This window comes from Tympanuchus pallidicinctus, unplaced genomic scaffold (genome assembly GCF_026119805.1).
Source record: "Tympanuchus pallidicinctus isolate F22 unplaced genomic scaffold, pur_lepc_1.0 scaffold1, whole genome shotgun sequence".
NCBI classification, from domain to species: domain Eukaryota; kingdom Metazoa; phylum Chordata; class Aves; order Galliformes; family Phasianidae; genus Tympanuchus; species Tympanuchus pallidicinctus.
The window spans coordinates 92186189-92203981 of record NW_026294618.1 but is presented as its reverse complement, the minus strand read 5'-3'; the positions used below and the strand labels follow the sequence as shown (position 1 = coordinate 92203981).

At 40.5% G+C, this 17793-nt stretch overlaps 1 protein-coding gene across 1 annotated transcript in view; it reads right to left on the bottom strand.

Annotated features, from left to right (window-relative positions):
* Positions 1-9487, bottom strand: part of CNIH3 (cornichon family AMPA receptor auxiliary protein 3) — a 40542-nt gene extending 31055 nt beyond the window's left edge. Inside the window, 1 exon segment of the mRNA XM_052695599.1 lies at positions 9231-9487. Coding sequence (XP_052551559.1) covers positions 9231-9311 — 81 coding nt within the window. The 5' untranslated portion in view covers positions 9312-9487.
* Between the last annotated feature and the right edge of the window lie 8306 nt (positions 9488-17793).

Here is a 17793-nt window from a genome sequence, read left to right as displayed (position 1 = left end):
GTGACATCAGGACCTATCACCAGGATTTGACAATCAAGCACAAAGAGCCCAAAATCTGAGCACCTTCATAGGTACTCAGAGAAATAGTTTGTGCAGCAAAGGGAGCTGAACACACATCTCCCACACCTGCTGCACTTTCAGTGCAAGCATCCTGCCAATAATCTGCTCTGCATATGTCCTCCTATTGCTACATGCAATGGAGCATTTCACATGGATTCATGAAAACCAGGCTTTTCCATTTAAGTAACAAAATCAAAACCTTTTAAACATTGGACTATCTAACCACTTCTGATTCTTCAGCTCAGCGCAGCAGTGACAACAAACTGACATGCCCTATCAGCAGCGCTGTCCCTTGTTAGTGAGGCACTAAGTTGATGTGACAGACAAGTCTGTTCAGAAAAACCATCTGTAACAGTGTGGATTCCCAGTCGTGGCCAAACATTCATCAAGGTAACAGAGGGCAACCCAGCAAAGGTCACACAGACTCAAGCCTCGCTTTTTTCTTCTATCCTGGAAAAGAGGCAAAGACCAGATCTGCAAATAAATTGTTGAAAAATATATATAAAGTTAAGCCAAAGCATTATCCATAATCTCAGTCTCCTCAGTGGGCCAAGGGCAAATTACAAGCGCTTAGATTCAAGCTTTCAAGCTGAGGTGCTGACATGATTCATGGCACTGATTCAGGTAATGGACAGCACAGCTGAAATGGCTTGCTGACCTCCCAAACAACACTGGTGAGAAGAAAATGATGGCATTTTGTATCCCAGCTCAGGAGAGACTGGAGAACTCTACTTTCAACAAAAGGAGGAGAGCGCTGCTCTGCTCTTGCTTCTCCTTAGACTAACTGTCCCCCCAAGAAAGTGCAATGAGAAATGAAACAAAGAGGAGGTATTGCTTATTACCTCTATGTCACTAACTCATTACTAGGGATTTGTACATCTTCTACTTGTATAGGTCACATTCTCTACTACCCAGGAACAGGCTAGGTTTGGGCTTGTGAAAAGCCTGACATACAAGGGTAAACTTATAGGATGTTGGCATGGTCACATTGGACTGACAATGGGTTAATCCTGGCTGGAAACCACATAACAAGAGGAAGTATTCTTCTCTTCCTGATTTTCCTCAAAATTACAAGTTATTTCTGATCTAGTTCACTTTAAATGTAATGTGCTCGCATGCAGTTTTACCACTTGCTTTTTCCCCTCTCATCAGACCTCCAGTATGGGAGATGTGGAAGCAAAGAGGAACAGACTTTAGAGCCACAAAGCTCTGTGTTCATAAATTATTCTCAAAGCTCTGTGTTCATAAATTATTCTCAGAAAAATGTACTTCAGTTCTTTCTATTTGTTAACAACATAACACAAAGCTAGGAACAAACAGGATGCTTCTGCAGAATAATTTCAGAGAAAGGGCAGTAAATAAATGAGGAAATATACCAAAATAAATACAACTAGAAAAAATATCTGCTTCCAAGGAGGAGGTAAGAGAATGAGATCAGAAGACGAGATGTTTTTCTAGTATCAGTAGGACAGAAGTCATCAATGAAAGTCTGGTCAATTGGCTATTGCTATATCTAACAAGTTTCCAATCTTACCATTACAGCAGAACTTATTCTACTTAGTTTTCAAAGAATCCTACATATTGTAATAAGTTATTATTTTGTTCCACGCATCTTTTTTTCCAGTCAGTTCTCTCCTCAACAGTGTCAATTCACAGTGTAAAAACTGATGTTTAGGAGAGATACCTTCCCCCACTCCTTATGTTGAGTTCTCTTCCGTTTCACCACAGGTTTCCCACTGCTGCTGTCACCTCTTTTTCCTCTCTTGCATTCCCCATTCCTACCAGCAGTGATTTATCCATGTTCACCAAACCTCACAAAACACATAAGTGCATCTGGGTTCTGCCACTAATAAATTTGTCCAAGCATGTCACATTTTACAGCATACCCTCACAAAAGATTCATTACACAGGCCACCCAAAAATGCCCACTATCTGAATTCAACTATAGTTTCTGCATTCAGCCAGCCTTCTCTTCTCAAGGAACTGTTTCTCAAGCAAGAATTCTACATTTTCAATCTTTCTTCTTTTTAACCTTTACTCATAATACACTTTCTTATGTCTAATGTGATCTCCATATCTTTATCCCCAGAGTTCCGCTTCCCTTAGCCCAACTTCTCCCCTTTTCATGAAGATTTTCTTGCCCATTATCCACTTAGCAGTGTGGTAATAGCAATGCTGTCTCAGAAAGGAGCCTGCTATGGGGTGGCAGGCCAAAATGCTGGCATATCTGTGTATCTTGCCTCCAGCCTGCACAGCTGGAGCCCAGCTGGACCAAGAGGCAAGGCAATAGAACAGGAGGTTCTCCTGCAGGTGGCATAAGGCAACGATGACAATGCTCAGAATCTCTCCTGATGTTCTTACCCATAAAGAACTTGAAGGAAAAAACCCCAAGGCACAGACACACACACCCACCAGCAACACAGCTGTGTTGGCAGAGATAAGGCAAGGTGAAACAAAACATCAGTGGTGCAGTTGTGTTTGCAGAAGGCAAGGGAAAGGCACGTGACAGCCAGTAAGAAGGATGAAACAGTCTAAGATAATTGAACACCAGCACTTTTTTCATGCCTCCACTATCTACCTACGTCCCTATGAAACTGATTGTTTTAATTACAAGAGCATGATTAAGGATAAAGACAGATTTCAGCACAACTCCAAACAGATCTGTCATTCAAGTGATCAGCAAATCAATTTGCTAAAGGATGTAATAGTGTTTAAGCAATACTGCAAGCAGATCAACTCTGAAGCACACACAGTCAAATCGGTCTTCATGGAGTCTTTGTAATGCTGGCTTATAAATGCCCATTTATGTGGTGATACAAATAACAGTTTAGCACAAACTCATAACACGATAAAATAACAACACTGCAGATGATTGACTAAACAATCAAGCACTTGAAACAGTGACTCACAGCATAAAGATGGCTGGCATTTACATGCATTGAAAAATCAAATGACATTTCTTCAAAAAAAAGGAAAGAAGTAGTGCTTCTGTCAACAATGCCTGACATTTGCACAGAAACTGTTATTGGAGAACTGCAAAGATTTTAACTTACTAATTCTCACCATTTTACCGCAGATCTTCTTTGCATTTTAAACTCCATTACCCCAGTAATGTGCTTAGTTTAGACTTCCAGCTATGTTACAAAATATAAATCTGATAGCTAGGATATGACAGAACTCCCAAAAGCCTAGAAATACAAAAGGACCCAAACCAACCCAGAGGTATTTCATGACCTTCCGCACAGGTGAGGAGCTGGAGGCAATGTTCCATAGGACAGCTCCACAAAGGCACTCATTTTTTTTCTACCTACTCTTTTTATCAAAACATTAGGTGTGAGTTCAGCAATCCTGCACTATCTTGAATAGAAAACCTACTGCTGTGAAAGTTTTGTGATTTTTTTCAGTGCCTCTTAATATAACTTTTCACAGTAACATCTCTAAAATAGATTCTTGTTTTATACGGTAATATTTTTCCAAAGGAAAGCGGATAAAATTAGATGGACCCTTGCCCTGCTGCTACAAGGTGCTTTGATGCTCCTCAGAGTTTTCAAGGGCACACAGCGTGACACTAAGCAAGAGGGAGATGCTGTGTCCCAGCATAAAAAAATCTGTACCCAAACTAGGGTAATAGGGGAAAGGATGGACAGACCACAAGGTGAAAAACTGACTGTATCACTAGGATGAAAGACAGCGGTCACTCGTTTGGAGACTGCCTGATAACCAATTTAGAGTGGATTTCCTCAGAAATCAGTGTTGGTTTAAGTCTTGTTTGACATCTTCATTGATGACTTGGAAGATGAGACAGAGCAAGTTTGCAGGTGATATCAGGAGGTATCACTGCCATTAAACTTAGCTATTGGAGCGGGGATCCAGTGATTGGGTTTCCTTTAACAGGAATAGGATATTCTGAAGGTGTAAATTATTACCTATGGAACATGGGAACCATCCTGTTAATAAAACTGAATCTTGCTTGTTGCATGACATCATAGCCACAAACTGCGCATTTTTAATAAAATTTTCAACACTCCTCTGCTTTTTCCTTCATGAACTTTCCTTCCTCTGTCCTGAGACTTCAGGTGACTCTCTCTTTGCAGAATGAAAATAACAATACTTGTTTCATATGGGAAAGCTACCTGGTTTCCACAGAAAGTTGATGTCTTTCCAAAAGCACCAACCTACAGGAGGTAAGTCCTCAGTATCTTTAGCTTTTGATATTCTGAGACCATTGGATTGCCTGGTGGATTCACCTCTAGCTGTCAGCAGCAGGAACAGTTATAAATAAACCCCATGCCAGAGAGAGAGGAAGAGGAATGGGTCAAACAGATGTTTCTACATTCTCAAGCTGAGCATCCCTCTCTTCCTGAAAAACATTCTGATAGAAGGACACTTATCTTGAGAGGGACAAAGGAAGCAGGCAAATCAATGAAGCCAGAAGCCTGATGTTGGGTGTAAAGGGTGATTTAACATATCTGGTAGATGAATATACAAATATATGTAGTAAGAGCTACAAACTCATGCCTCAGACTCAATCAGAGAGCTGTACTCACAGTCTAATGCAATATGACAGCTGTGTTGCCTTGCTTGTTAACACGCAGAGCAGCTGAAATAAAGCACTACAAATATGGTGTTTACCAGCTTTGAGATAACATCCTTTTAGTAAATAGATTTTCCAGCTAATCTTATGATTAAAAAAAGATGTGACAACTAAATATCATTGAAGCAGTTCTCTGTATGTTTCTGAAGGACACATGAGACTCCACAGAATAATTTATTGTACGTAGATAATGGAGTCACTGTGAGTTGTGATACAACCAGTGGCAATCATTTACAGTTTAAAACCTTCCTCCAAATATATCTCATATTGACAGTTCAAGCACGGAGAGAGCACCAATTAAATCTTTTTACAGCTTTTAAGTCTGTGGTGAAGACAGACTCCTATCATTTTTAAATTATTTTAAAATTATTATTTAAGCATGGCAAGGTAGTTGCATTGAAATGTATTTATTTCTCAATATATAAAATATATTGTGTTAAGCTGCTTATGTTGCCTAGGCTGATATCTGTCTGTCAGCATTAATGTGACAAACTTCCAAGAGAAGAGTTGTAAGGAACTGTCAGGCTATGTTATAGCCAGCCCAGTCTGGCTGTGCTCAGTCTTCAGAAAGAGTGGAAATATCAGATGTTTCTTAAGCTGTTATGACTACGAAACCTTCAGGGACAATGTGCTCAGCCACTCAGATAGAGAAGAAAATATCTTCAAGAAATATGGATAACAACAGTGTTTATGTTCCTACTCCTCAAACATTCATCTGATACTATTTTTAATTACATGATTATCTAATATCCTCAGAAAATTCAGTTAATGACTCATTAAAGTACAGGACTGAACTTCAATAACTGAAAGAACATTCAAGCTCAACCGAATCTGTAAGGAAACTACTTTCATTTCAAGGCAGGCTCTTAAAGGAGGTTAAATTGAGGTGCCCAGCATCCTTTAATGAAGAGAAATCCACATCCAGCTAGGTTACAGCTCTTTATATCAGATTCAGACGGAACAGCCAGCTATCCTCCAAATCACTTACAGAAACAATAAGGCACTGATGCACAGAGAAAACTGATAGAGAAGCAGGTACTTTGAGATCAAAGTGTTTGTTCAACTCAACTTGCTATCAACCCAAGCTTTAAATGGTTCTCTTGAGGACTTTCTACTTATCTTCAAAACTAAGATTATTCAATTTATCAAAAATTAGGGTAGGAATTTTCTGAGGAAACCTAGTGAGACATTAACTGAATATTCACCAAATTCCATGTACATATCTCATGGAGAGGTTTCAAATATTTTAACTTAAACTACTGCAAATTGAGTACTAATAAATAATGAAACACAGTCCACATCATCAGAAGAAGGCAGAGAATAACAACAGAATTGGTAACATCTTCTAAGAACATAGCAGCTCCAGTTGGAAAGCAAAGATGTTTCAGGGATATTTGTAAAAAAAAATTAAAATAGCAGTACTTGGAGTTCAGTTCTATTATCCACACTCAGCATATGTGTCCTGTCAGGGGAGATTCAAGTTGGATATTAAGAAACATTTCTTCTCAGAAAGAGCAGTGAGGCACTAGCACAGCTGCCAGGGAGGTGATGGTGTTACTGTTCGCTGGAGGTGTTTGAGAACCATGGAGGTGTGGCACTGAAGGACATGGTCAGTGGGCACGGTGGGATAGGTTGGTAGTTGGACACAGTGATCTTAGAGGCCTTTTCCAACCTTAATGGTTCTATGTTGAAGTAACCATCACTGATTTCAGCACACACTGCTCTTGCCATCATGCAGTTCTATTACATTGAAGTATATTCCATAAGCCTGGGTGATTTGGTACAACTGCTTAGGCAAGCCCTATTCATTATTCCACTGGCGTAATAATCCTAAACCTTTCTGGCAGTCCTTAAGTACTACTGGTTACTAAGCAATCACACACATCCACAGATACGCTGGTGTGAGCTTGAAAGTCGATGGCTTATCTCATGAATTATTTTTTTAACCAATGTCTATCTTCTTATGATTTCACACTTATGATATCACACATGATTTTTTGCCTTTGTGATATTACATAGTAGAACACTTTGAAGGTTGTTTTATAAAGCTTTCTTTGAAATAACAAATCTCAGAGCACACAATTTCATCTTAAAATATGAAGAAAGGGAAGGAATCTCTTATACATAGTCAGATTACCCAAATAATTGCACTGAGAGTTTGTAAAAACACATCACGTATTAAGGGACAACAATTAAACCACAATTTGATCACCTCCAGTCAACTTCAATTCAGACATAACTGAAATCAATGGAGCTATACAGAAAAAATGTAACATGTCAAACCCGGATGGGAGTTCAGAAAAGAGCTGACATGGCTCAGCTAAACCTTGCTTCAGAGCAGTTCAGAATGGAGTAAAACTGACTAGGTAATTACAGTGTGCTTTAATGAAGAACTACAAAAAGCTAGGGACATAAACCTTGTGCATAGTTTAAATTCTGTTCATATCAACAAATTTGTGTTTTCTTCCTTGACAGACAACAGTGAAACAATGTTATCATGTGTACCAAAAGCCTAAAGGAGTTTCTGTAATTCATTTTCAACACCTTCCAATACTCTGACCAGCTTCACTCTGACTGTCCTGAAGAGCATAAGGAAAGAAAAAGAGATACTTCAATTTAAAAGAAAGGCATCAGAAGAGTATAGTTTCCAAAAATGAACATCCTCATTTTACACTGTTTTGGTTTCACACTTTTTATTGGATTTACTACACCAATATGAATGAAAATTACAATTTTATATAAGCCATCTGACTACCAAGCAAGAAGAAAGGAAAAATATATATATATATTCTGTTTGAGTCACTGTTATTTCATTCCAAAGAACTGCCCAAACTTCGGTCAGATTTGGGCTGGAACAACACAAAGTCGAATGCTTCCATTTGCTTTAGCCCTTTAAAGTAATCTACAAGATGCATACTCAGATTCAGTCTTAGAACCTCGGAAATCATTCAATGTGATGAGATGCTCTGATTAATCAACCATTTATTTTTAGGAACCATGCATTAAAAAAATAATAATTAAAAAGCATTTTAGCAGGTAGCAGGAAATGCTACCTTCATAAACTTGTATCTGAAATATAGCAACTGTTCATTACAAATGTACTACCGTGGAAAAAAAGATGGGTTGCAGTGAAGGAACAGGAGCTTTGTTTCTCAGTAAGATGTTCACAGTGAGATGTTCAAGGTAAAAGAAACTCCTATGACACTAAATTTAAGCTACACATCAGACTACATTTCAGAAGAAGTAAGAAATTGTAACAGTTCTTAGAGGAAAGACAATAAAAATTCCTGTGTTTTGTATGTAGAGGTCGTGTTTAAAAGTTTGTTCCAGCAATGTGTTCAGTCTGTTCTATGACCTTCACAAGCCATGCATTTCAATAGAACTATCTATTTATAACTGTACCAATTCTTGCTCTATTACAGCAGAGCATTGTTTCCCGGTCATTTTCAAATTCAGTCCCTCAATTTTTCAACAAGCACATTAAAAATGAATCTATTGACAAAGCTTTCCTTTCTTAGTTGCCTCTTCTGAACCTCTAAAAACAACAGATTATCCTCCACTGTCTTACAGATTTAAAGTTGATAGGTATTTCACCAAGAGTGCGTTCAAAGTAACTACACTGATTTATGGAAGAATCATAGAATTGTTTGAGTTGGAAGGGACCCTTAAAGGCCATCTGGTCCAACTGCCCTGCAGTGAACAGGGACCTACAGCAGATCAGGTGCTCAGAGCCCTGTCCATCCTGACCTTGGATGTCTCCAGGGATGGAGCATCCATCATCTCTCTGGGCAACCTGAACCAGTGCCTCACCACCCTGATTGTAAAAATCTTCTTCCTTATATCCAACCTAAATCTCCCATCTTTTAGATTGAAACCATTTCCCCTTGTCCTGTCACAATAGACTCTACTAAAAATCCACCCCCTTCTTTCTTAGAGCACTCCTTTAGATATGATTTGCCCCATTTGCTAGATAGACTGTGCATCTTCAGGCAACAACTTCAGTCCAGAAAGAAGACAACTGCTGGAATACGATAACAGACTTCAAACACATGAAAACTATTAAAATGTATTCATAATTATGGAATTTAAAAAAAAAAAAAAAAAGCCAGCAGTTTAGTTTATAGCAAGTGATTGAGTATGGAAACACACTTTTTAATCTCAGTAAGTTTGAAGAATCTATAGACTCACACTTTTGGAAACCTTATGGTTAGAAGAAGCTGAAAGAAGAGCACAGAAGTGAGTAATCACGGCAATTGTACTCCTTTCCTCGCGGAGAGCAGGCGCTGACTGCTACAGATCCTTTCTAGCCTCGCGGCGCTTGGCATCACTGTCACATTTTTTGTCATTTCGTGAATAAGAAAAGCCTTGTAACTGCACCATTAACAGCTCAGAGCAATTCGATCTCAAAGATCACTCCGCGGAGAGAATTCTATTTCTACCTCGACCACGATTACACAAAACTCAGCCAGCAGCTTCACTCTAGTTTGAATAAGAAATTCCGTCTTGGCTAACAGCGAGGGGTTTTTAATCCCACAAACGCCACCGCTTCCAAACGAAACGGTCCCGCGGTACTCACATGCCAGATGGCGAAGAAGATGAGCGCGGCGCAAAGCACGAGCGACAGCATGTAGCAGAAAGCAGCGAAGGTGAAAGCCATGGCGAGGGGAGCCCCGAGCCCCCAGCGGAGAGCCGTGCACCAGCGCCTCCAACACCGGCAGAGGTGGAGTTGCTCGCCTTCAGACACAACCAGGGACGGAATAAAAACCCGTCCGGCCCCGTGGAACCCTCCACCTGCTCTACGAGGGGGAGCGGGAGCGGTCCGGCCCCTCTCGCGCTCTGCCCTCCCCCGTGAGGGCGGTGGAGCCTCCAGCGGGGGGTGGGTTCGGCACCGGTCCCCCCACCGGCGGGGCGGGGTCTTCTGTCACCACCGCGTGTTTCTAAATGAAATGCTGTTTCGACAGCGTGAGGGTGGGCTGGTACCCAGGCTGACTTGGTCCGGATAGTGAATAAAGAACGACTTGTCCAAACTTGAAATACTTTATCCTTTTCACGTTTTCTTTTAGTATGAGGTAAATCTAGCTGCGGCACAGGCTGCCCAGGGAGATGGTGGAGTCACCATCCGTGGAGGCGTTTAATAACTGTGGAGATGTGGCAGTGAGGAACATGGTTAAAGGGCAGTGGGGATGGGTTGGTGATTGGACACAATTTGTTAGAGGTCTTTTCCATCCTTAATGATTTCTCATGATTCTGTGGTGCAAGGAAGGGTGAGATGTGACCCAGTGCCAGAGGCTGCTTGAGAAGGGGAACATGGCCAGAGGAAGGTACTGCCAGGGGTCACCTGGGCAGGCCAGCACCGAGGCTCCATCACTTCCCCTGCAGAGAAGTGGCAGAAACTATCCAGTAGCAAATGAGGCTCAGCAGAACAGCTTCCTTACACCCTCCTTTACACACCATGAAAGGATATCACAGAATCACCAGGGTTGGAAGGGACCTCAAGGGTCACGTATCTCCAACCCCCCTGCCACAGGCAGGGCCACCAACCTCCACATTTAATACTAGACCAAGCTGCCCAGGGCCCCCTCCAGTCTGACCTTGAATACTTTCAGGGACAGGGCATCCACAACCTCTCTGGGCAGCCTGTGCCAGCACCTCACAGCTCTCTGTAAAGAACTTCCCCCTGACATCCAACCTAAATCTTCCCTCCCTCAACTTAAAACCATTTCCTCTTATCCTACAGTTATCTACCCTATCTATCAAAGAGTTGATTCCCCTCCTGTTTGTAGGCTCCCTTTAGGTACTGAAAGGCTGCAATGAGGTCACCCTGCAGCCTTCTTTTCTCCAGGCTGAACAAGCCCAGCTCCCTCAGCCTGTCTTCATAGGGGAGGTGCTCCAGTCCCCTGATCATCTTTGTGGCTCTCCTCTGGACCCTGTCCAACAGCTCCCTGTCTTTTTTGTACTGGGGGCTCCAGACCTACAGTACTGTAGATGGGACCTCACAAGAGCAGAATAGAGGGAGACAATCACTCTTCTCAGGATACCATTTGCTTTCTGAGCTGCAAGGGCACTCTGCTGGCTCACGTTAAGCTTTTCATCTGTTAAGAAACCCAGGTCCTTCTCCACAGGACTGCTCTCAAAGATCACTCCTTCCAGCCTGTATGGATGCCTGGGAGTCCTTCGACCCAAATGCAAAGCTGTGCACTTTACCTTCTTGAACATCATCAGGTTCACCTGAGCCCACCTTTCTAGCCTGTCAAGGTCCCTCTGAATGGCATCCTTTCCTTTAACCGTGTCAACCACTCCACTCAGCTTGGTGTCATCAGCAAACTTGCTGAGGGTGCACTCGATTCTGTCATCAGTGTCATTGATAAAGATGTTAAAGAGCACATATCAGCAGTTAGAGTAAACAAAGAAAAACCCATTGGAGTGACACATTTTGGGAAACCACAGTTTGGGAACCTGACTTGCAAGTATTCATGATATCCAAATTGCTGAATTATATACTTAAAACCAGGAAGGAAAAGTAAGCCCCTTCCTTCTTAGCCCATTACTGCCAGCACCCATGGTGCCTCCAAACATCACTCTGCCACTTCTGCAGGGATTTTTTGCTTTAGATTTGCCATCAAGAGTTCTCCTATAGAGCCACATCAGCTGATAGCACAGCAGCTTTGCAAACAAGCAAAATCAGTACAAAATACTACAGGAACACCAGTGGACTCATTTAAAAATATTCTTTAACAAAACAAGTGTAGAGTCTTGCATCTAGGAAGGATGAAACAATACAGGTTGAAGGGGATGAGCTGCTGGAGAGGAGCTCTGCAGAGAGGGACCCAGGTGCCCTGGTGGATGACAGGTTGGCCATGAGCCAGCAGTGTGCCCTTGTGGCCAAAAAGGCCAACGGCATTCTGCAGTGCATTAAAAAGAGCACAGCCAGCAGGTCGAGAGAGGTGACCCTCACCCTCTACCCTGCCCTGGTAAGGCCTCATCTGGAGTTCTGTGTCCAGTTCTGGGCTCCCCAGTACAAAAAGACAGGAATCTCTTGGAAAGAGTCCAGCAGAGGACCACAAAGATGGTGAAGGGCCTGGAGCATCTCCCCTATGAAGAAAGGCTGAGTGAACTGGGTCTGTTCAGCCTTGAGAAAAGATGACTGAGAGGGGACCTGATCTAGGTCTCTAAATACCCAAGGTGTGGGGAGGCAGAGTGGCAAGCCCATACTCTTCAGTAGCACGTGGAAACAGGACAAGGGGAAACAGCCAGAAGCTGCAGCATAGGAAGCTCCACACAAATGTGCACAAGAACTTCTTTATGGTGAGGGTGATGGAGCAGTGGAACAGGCTGCCCAGGGAGTTGTGGAGTCTCCTTCTCTGGAGATATTCATGACCCACCTGGACACCTACTTGTGCAACCTGGTATAGGGAACCTGCTTTGGCATGGGGGTTGGACTCAATGATCTCTAGAGGTGTCTTCCAACTCCTACAACTCTATGAAAATCATGGATGAAAGCTGTGCATTTGCATTCTCCTCACCAACTTAACTAGAGTTCACAGCACTTTTGTCTGTCCTTTGTGGATGAAGGCAAGTTCAGAAGGCAAGTAGCAGAACTACTCAGAAATTTGCAGTGGTCACCTGCCATGATTAGTATTATCTTCTCAAATTTGTTTAAAATTATCTTATTTTTAACATAGTGTGTACTTTTATCATGAGGAAAGTGTGTTGACTTGAACAGAGTGTCAGGCCAATAATTAATAAACTAAACAAGAACAGAGAAACAGCCTTCTGTAACTAAGCTGCTCCAGAAAGTACAGGCAGGTTGATGATTTAATTAAGGAGGACAGAACACAGCCAATAGTAATGATCTTCGCTGTCAATGATGCAGTGCATTCATTGCAGTTTAGCCTTTCAAATTTTTTTTATTATTATTATTTTTTTTTTAATCTGAAATCCTGCAGAGCATACATTTAAGTAAATGGTTTATTCATAACTACACATTTTGAAAAGAGCTGTTAATGAGCTAAAGAACAGGTATTTGGAGTCTGGTTTTATTTTTGTCATACCTACTTTAATATCTGGATATACATCACCTGTGTTAAGACTTATCACAGAACACCTGAGGCTTCCAGGAAAGACAAAAAACATTTCCTTCTGGAGCACTTACAAGTATGCATGCATACACACATTTATGTATATAAATATATTGTTGTTATCATTAAAGATATTGAAACAACCATTAAATATTAGTTTGGACTCTAAGGTAAATATTTTCCTGTTTTCCACTGCCTCTCATCTTCTTTTACATTTCAACTATCTATTTGGAGCTGTTTGAAGAACACAGGCAAAATATGCTTCTCATTTTGCAAGGAAATAGTCCTACAGCCAAATACTTCCAACATCAAACAGTCTTTCCTGGTATTCATTCAAAAGCATGCATTTCCCAACAGTCTTACTTCTAGTAACTTTTAGTGACTGTCTCATCACAGAAATTTCCAATACTAAGTTAAAGGGAAATCCACCAAGTTGCTTTTAGTTTGTTTTTGTCCTACCATCTTCTTTTAACCATACACCATGAGGGTATCTTAAGCACCCTAAGATACTTAAGTGTTGGAAAATGGTGGAAGGATTTAGCCTTCACTCAGTACCTCTCTGAAACTGGTGTAGGCTATACTGTCTTTAAAAATATCTTCCTTATCTCCATCTCTTCAGAGACTCATTACAGCTTTCTGTGGCACAAGGACATTGCAGGGGGAAGCTGTACCATTTCTGAACTAAATTACTGCAAATCACTCAAACTGTGTCAAAAGGTGAAAATAACACAGACATGCTCAATCTTTTTCTCATTGGCTTAAGCCCTGAGAGCACAGCAGGAACATCAAGCTGTATTTTGGTGCCTCATTCACTTTTAAGGTCTTAGTCTTAACTTTCAAGTAAGATGATGGATCTAATCCCAGCTGCATGAAAAATTACAGCCCAGCACCCAGCTGTGCTCCTTTGGTGTAATGGATACCAAAGAGGTCTGAATGGATGGAATAAGAGCTGATGATGCTGCATCACCAGCTGATGGGATCTGGAATAAGTATAGCAGACATACAGAATATCACCCCCTTTGGGAAAAAATAAGAAAAAGATTTTCAAAGCTATTATTTTCACACTTCCCAAAATAAATAAAATGGCATGCACATGTCCAGACACACCTGGGTTTCATTTGAGCTAATGGAAATAGAAGTCCCAGAGGTTCTGCAGAGATCCAGTAGGAAATGCACCAAGCCTTGGCCTCTGGTGGCCAGCAGCTTCAGTCTCAGATTTGGCACCTCATCTTCCATCACATTGTCTTCAAAACATCACTAATGCTCACACTCCCTCTAGGTGGAATATTCACACCTGACTCCCAAATCAGACATCTGTTCTCACCCTCCTGCACACATCTGCACCACAGCAATGCAGTAACAATAACTCCTCAGAATGCAGAAGCTTGAAGATGAATTTCAGACCAAGCAGAAAGTGAATAAATTTATGTTCAAATTGATTTAAAAAAAAAAAAAAAGTTTGTATTCTCTCCTCTCATTTTAACCAGTTGCTGTTTTCTTTTACAAGTATTTGATGGAGGGGTCACAACATTTTATTACATAAGCTGGTTCTGCAGAGCTCTCTGCCATAATATACAGATGATGACTTCCATGTCAGATGCCATTTTATTTCGCACTGCACTTCTGCTGCCATCTGTCACACAGCAACAAAATGTAATGGGATATTGGTGGAAAGGTTTGACCTCTACTGCCATACCACCAACTTCTTCCTCTGAAGTCATGGGCCAACATAATAAAATAGGAGGTGTTACTTTCAGAACAGCCCTCATAGTTTTAACTTTAATATATTACTGAATGCATAGTAAAGTAACAGGCATTTATTAATTATACAAGAGATTTGTCTCATTAGATTGAGTACATTTTAAAAATACAGCTGGCTATCTTTGGTGAACTTTGATTAATACTAAATAATTAACAATGTTTACATAAAAATTGCTCTCCTTGGGCTTCGCTGTTAATATTCTGCAGAAATTCATAGAAGCATTTTGTACTATTATGCATTATTATTTCAGATTAGCTGCAGATTTCAGATGAAATGATTGCATTCATTTCTAGTCTGTTCATTTTTGAAAGGTTATCTTTGCAATCATAAAGGTGACATTTACTTAACGAAGACTTTTTTTCCAGACACCAGGAACATGATAGTTCATAAACACAATGACAATAATTTCATCCTACTGCCAGGAGAATAAGTTCTCTATTCCAGACCTTCAGAATTTCAAAGATTCCTGTCAGATCACGATCTCCATGTTTACTCAATAAAATCCATTGAAATCTTTCTACATAGAAAAAAGGACTCCAGAAAGATTAAGATTATCTAAAGACCATTTCTGGCAACAGCAGAAGTCATGTTCATCACACAAAAGTTACCTACTTCCAGATGTGAATCCTTTCTAACATATGGAGAAAGCAGCCTCCCATTAAGAATTTTTCAGCACTAACAATATAATTCTTTTTTTTTGTGAATCATTTGCTGAACTGTTAAAAACTTCAGATTGCAGAGGAAGCCCATTACACAAATGGAAATCCACTGAGGAACAGAAGTAATATCTCAACATGAAATACCTGAAACAGGCTTAATTGCATTTGATGCTGTCTATATGCTTCTAACTGATACCTGAAATCTTTACTCACGTAGTTCTTGCTGCATTTTATTAATTCTGCCCAGGTTTAATGTAATTTACTCTTGGTTTGGGGAGAGAGAGGTCTCCAACTTTAACACTTCTGACTGTATTCCTTCAGAGCTAAAAATGGAATAACACATTTTCTGACAAAGTGAACTCAAAGAAACCCTTCACAGCCCCTGAAGATTCCACAGCCTTACTATGCTACTAAGACAATTTTAATAACATATAGGGGTTTGGTTTTTTTTTCCCCCCCAGACACTGAAATTCTGGGCCAAGTTATTTTGCTTTTAATTGTGTTTAATTTCTTTCCCCACCACATAACCTGAAATATTCTGCCAATCTACAACACTTGCTTGTTGCTCCTACCTGTTGCAGACCCTATAGGATTCAATTCCATAGCTTCATTGCTATAAACAGAGAAGCCAGAACAAGGACTGCCCTTGGATTGCCCTCCCTGGAGATATTCAAAGCTAAGCTGATGGGGCTGTGAGCAACCTGGTCTAGAGGGATGTGCCCCTGCCTATAGCAGGAGGTTGGAACGAGGTGGTCTTAAAGGTCTCTTCCAACACAAACCATTCTGTGATTCTAACAAAAGCAGACACCTGATGTACTTCAACAATTGTCCTTCTCAGAATCAGATTATCTTCTGTATAATCAATGAATATACAGATGTTACAATTAAAAAATATATGAAAGAGTGTGGCTAAGCAGGTTATTACACCAAAAAAGAATAGACATAGGGCTTACCCTTGTCCTAGGCTCACAGGAAAACTCCAAAAAGAGAGACCTCCAGAAAAGATCCTTCTCCAGTGGCAGTCAGCTCTTAAATGGGTCTAGGAGAGGTGCAGCCAGCCTTCACCCCTTCCGGCAGCACAGTTGAATTGCCTTCACCTGTGCTCCCAGGGCTGACTCAGTGCTTGCCTCAGGTGATCAATCAGAGGCCGTGATTCAGCAGTTCGCATACAAATTCTTTTCCATCAGATGATATGTTCTTCCTCTTTATCTCCTTATAGTGAGACTGCTATTTCTCTACTGTATTATCAGCCCCTCTGTCTGGAAAACAAGAATCTGTATTGCAAACCAAGGCCTGGTGTCTTTTTTATAAAGAATTTTGAGTGTTTCACCAAAATGACATGTGTTCTAACTGAATTCATGGAGTTATTCATTCTCAGTTTGCACGCATAGATAAGCAGCTTCAGCATGGTCTGCATAAATACCAGTGTTGACTAATGAATGCATCAAAATTAAATTGTGACTATAGTTGTTTTTTTTTTTAAAGTGTGTTCACTTTTGACACATGAGAGGTGGGTGCATCCACAACTTGAAATGGAAGTGAGGCTGTACAGACATGAGCAGCACACACTGCAGAGTCAGTACAACAAATGGACCGGCTGCCATCACCTCAGGACCTCTGTAGCCCCTCATTGTTGTCCACTGCATCCACTAAGTTAGTATCAGCTTTCACACATCTCATTTTACAGAAGAAAAAAAAAAATCAGTGGTACCAAGAGCTGTACTATTAGCGTATCCACAATAACACTTATTGAAATACTGAGTTTAGCTAAAGATTCTCCAAATGAATCCCCTAAGTTTTTGCAACTTTGAAACACATTCATCAAGAAAAAAAAAGAGAGAGAAAAATAAAAGACCATAAATGGGAATTTTTTTTTAAACTGGGGGAGTTATACTAATGATGTAGCACTGCATCTCTTAGAATTTCAAATCAGTTCAGCCAGAGTCCCTTATAAAAATTGTTTTAGTATTTAACAACAACAGCTGAATAATTGATGCTGTAAATTGGAAAAATACCAGAAGGTTGGAAGTGGCAACGGAGGAGTGGGAACATGTAGTAAGAAGTCTCATGAGAATGGCTGTGCTGAAAGATCATTACAGCTCTAAAAATAAATCTTCAATACATTAAGACAAAGTGGTTCTTTGTGATTTATCCATCTCTTAGGAGAAGAGAACAGAAAATATTGGAAATCTTGGTTGGAAGGTCTCGTACTTTTTATGCCACAAACTTATGCTCTTCATTTAGGTTCTCTTTTTTTCCTTTCTGTTGTCTTGAAGAATATTTGCCTAGAACACAAGGTCGAATTATGAATGCTTGGGTCCAGATCTTCACAAAAAAATTCAGGATGTTTTCTAAAACACTCATTTTAATTCCAGGAATTACTACAAGAAGCTGTGATGTAGCCAATATAGAAAAATCTTCCCTCATTTGGCTTATTTTTGGAAAATATAAAATCTATGTCATTCGGAGTTGCTTTTTGCCAAGTTCTACATATTTTGTATCATTAGTCAGAAAGGACAAGATATGCTTTCTTCTGTTGAACCAACCATCAGTTTTATTTCATAGACAAAAATGTCTGAGTGGCAACAGGTGTTAGCTCTTGTTACCCACTCTCTCCAAATGGAGCCATCTTGTGTTTTT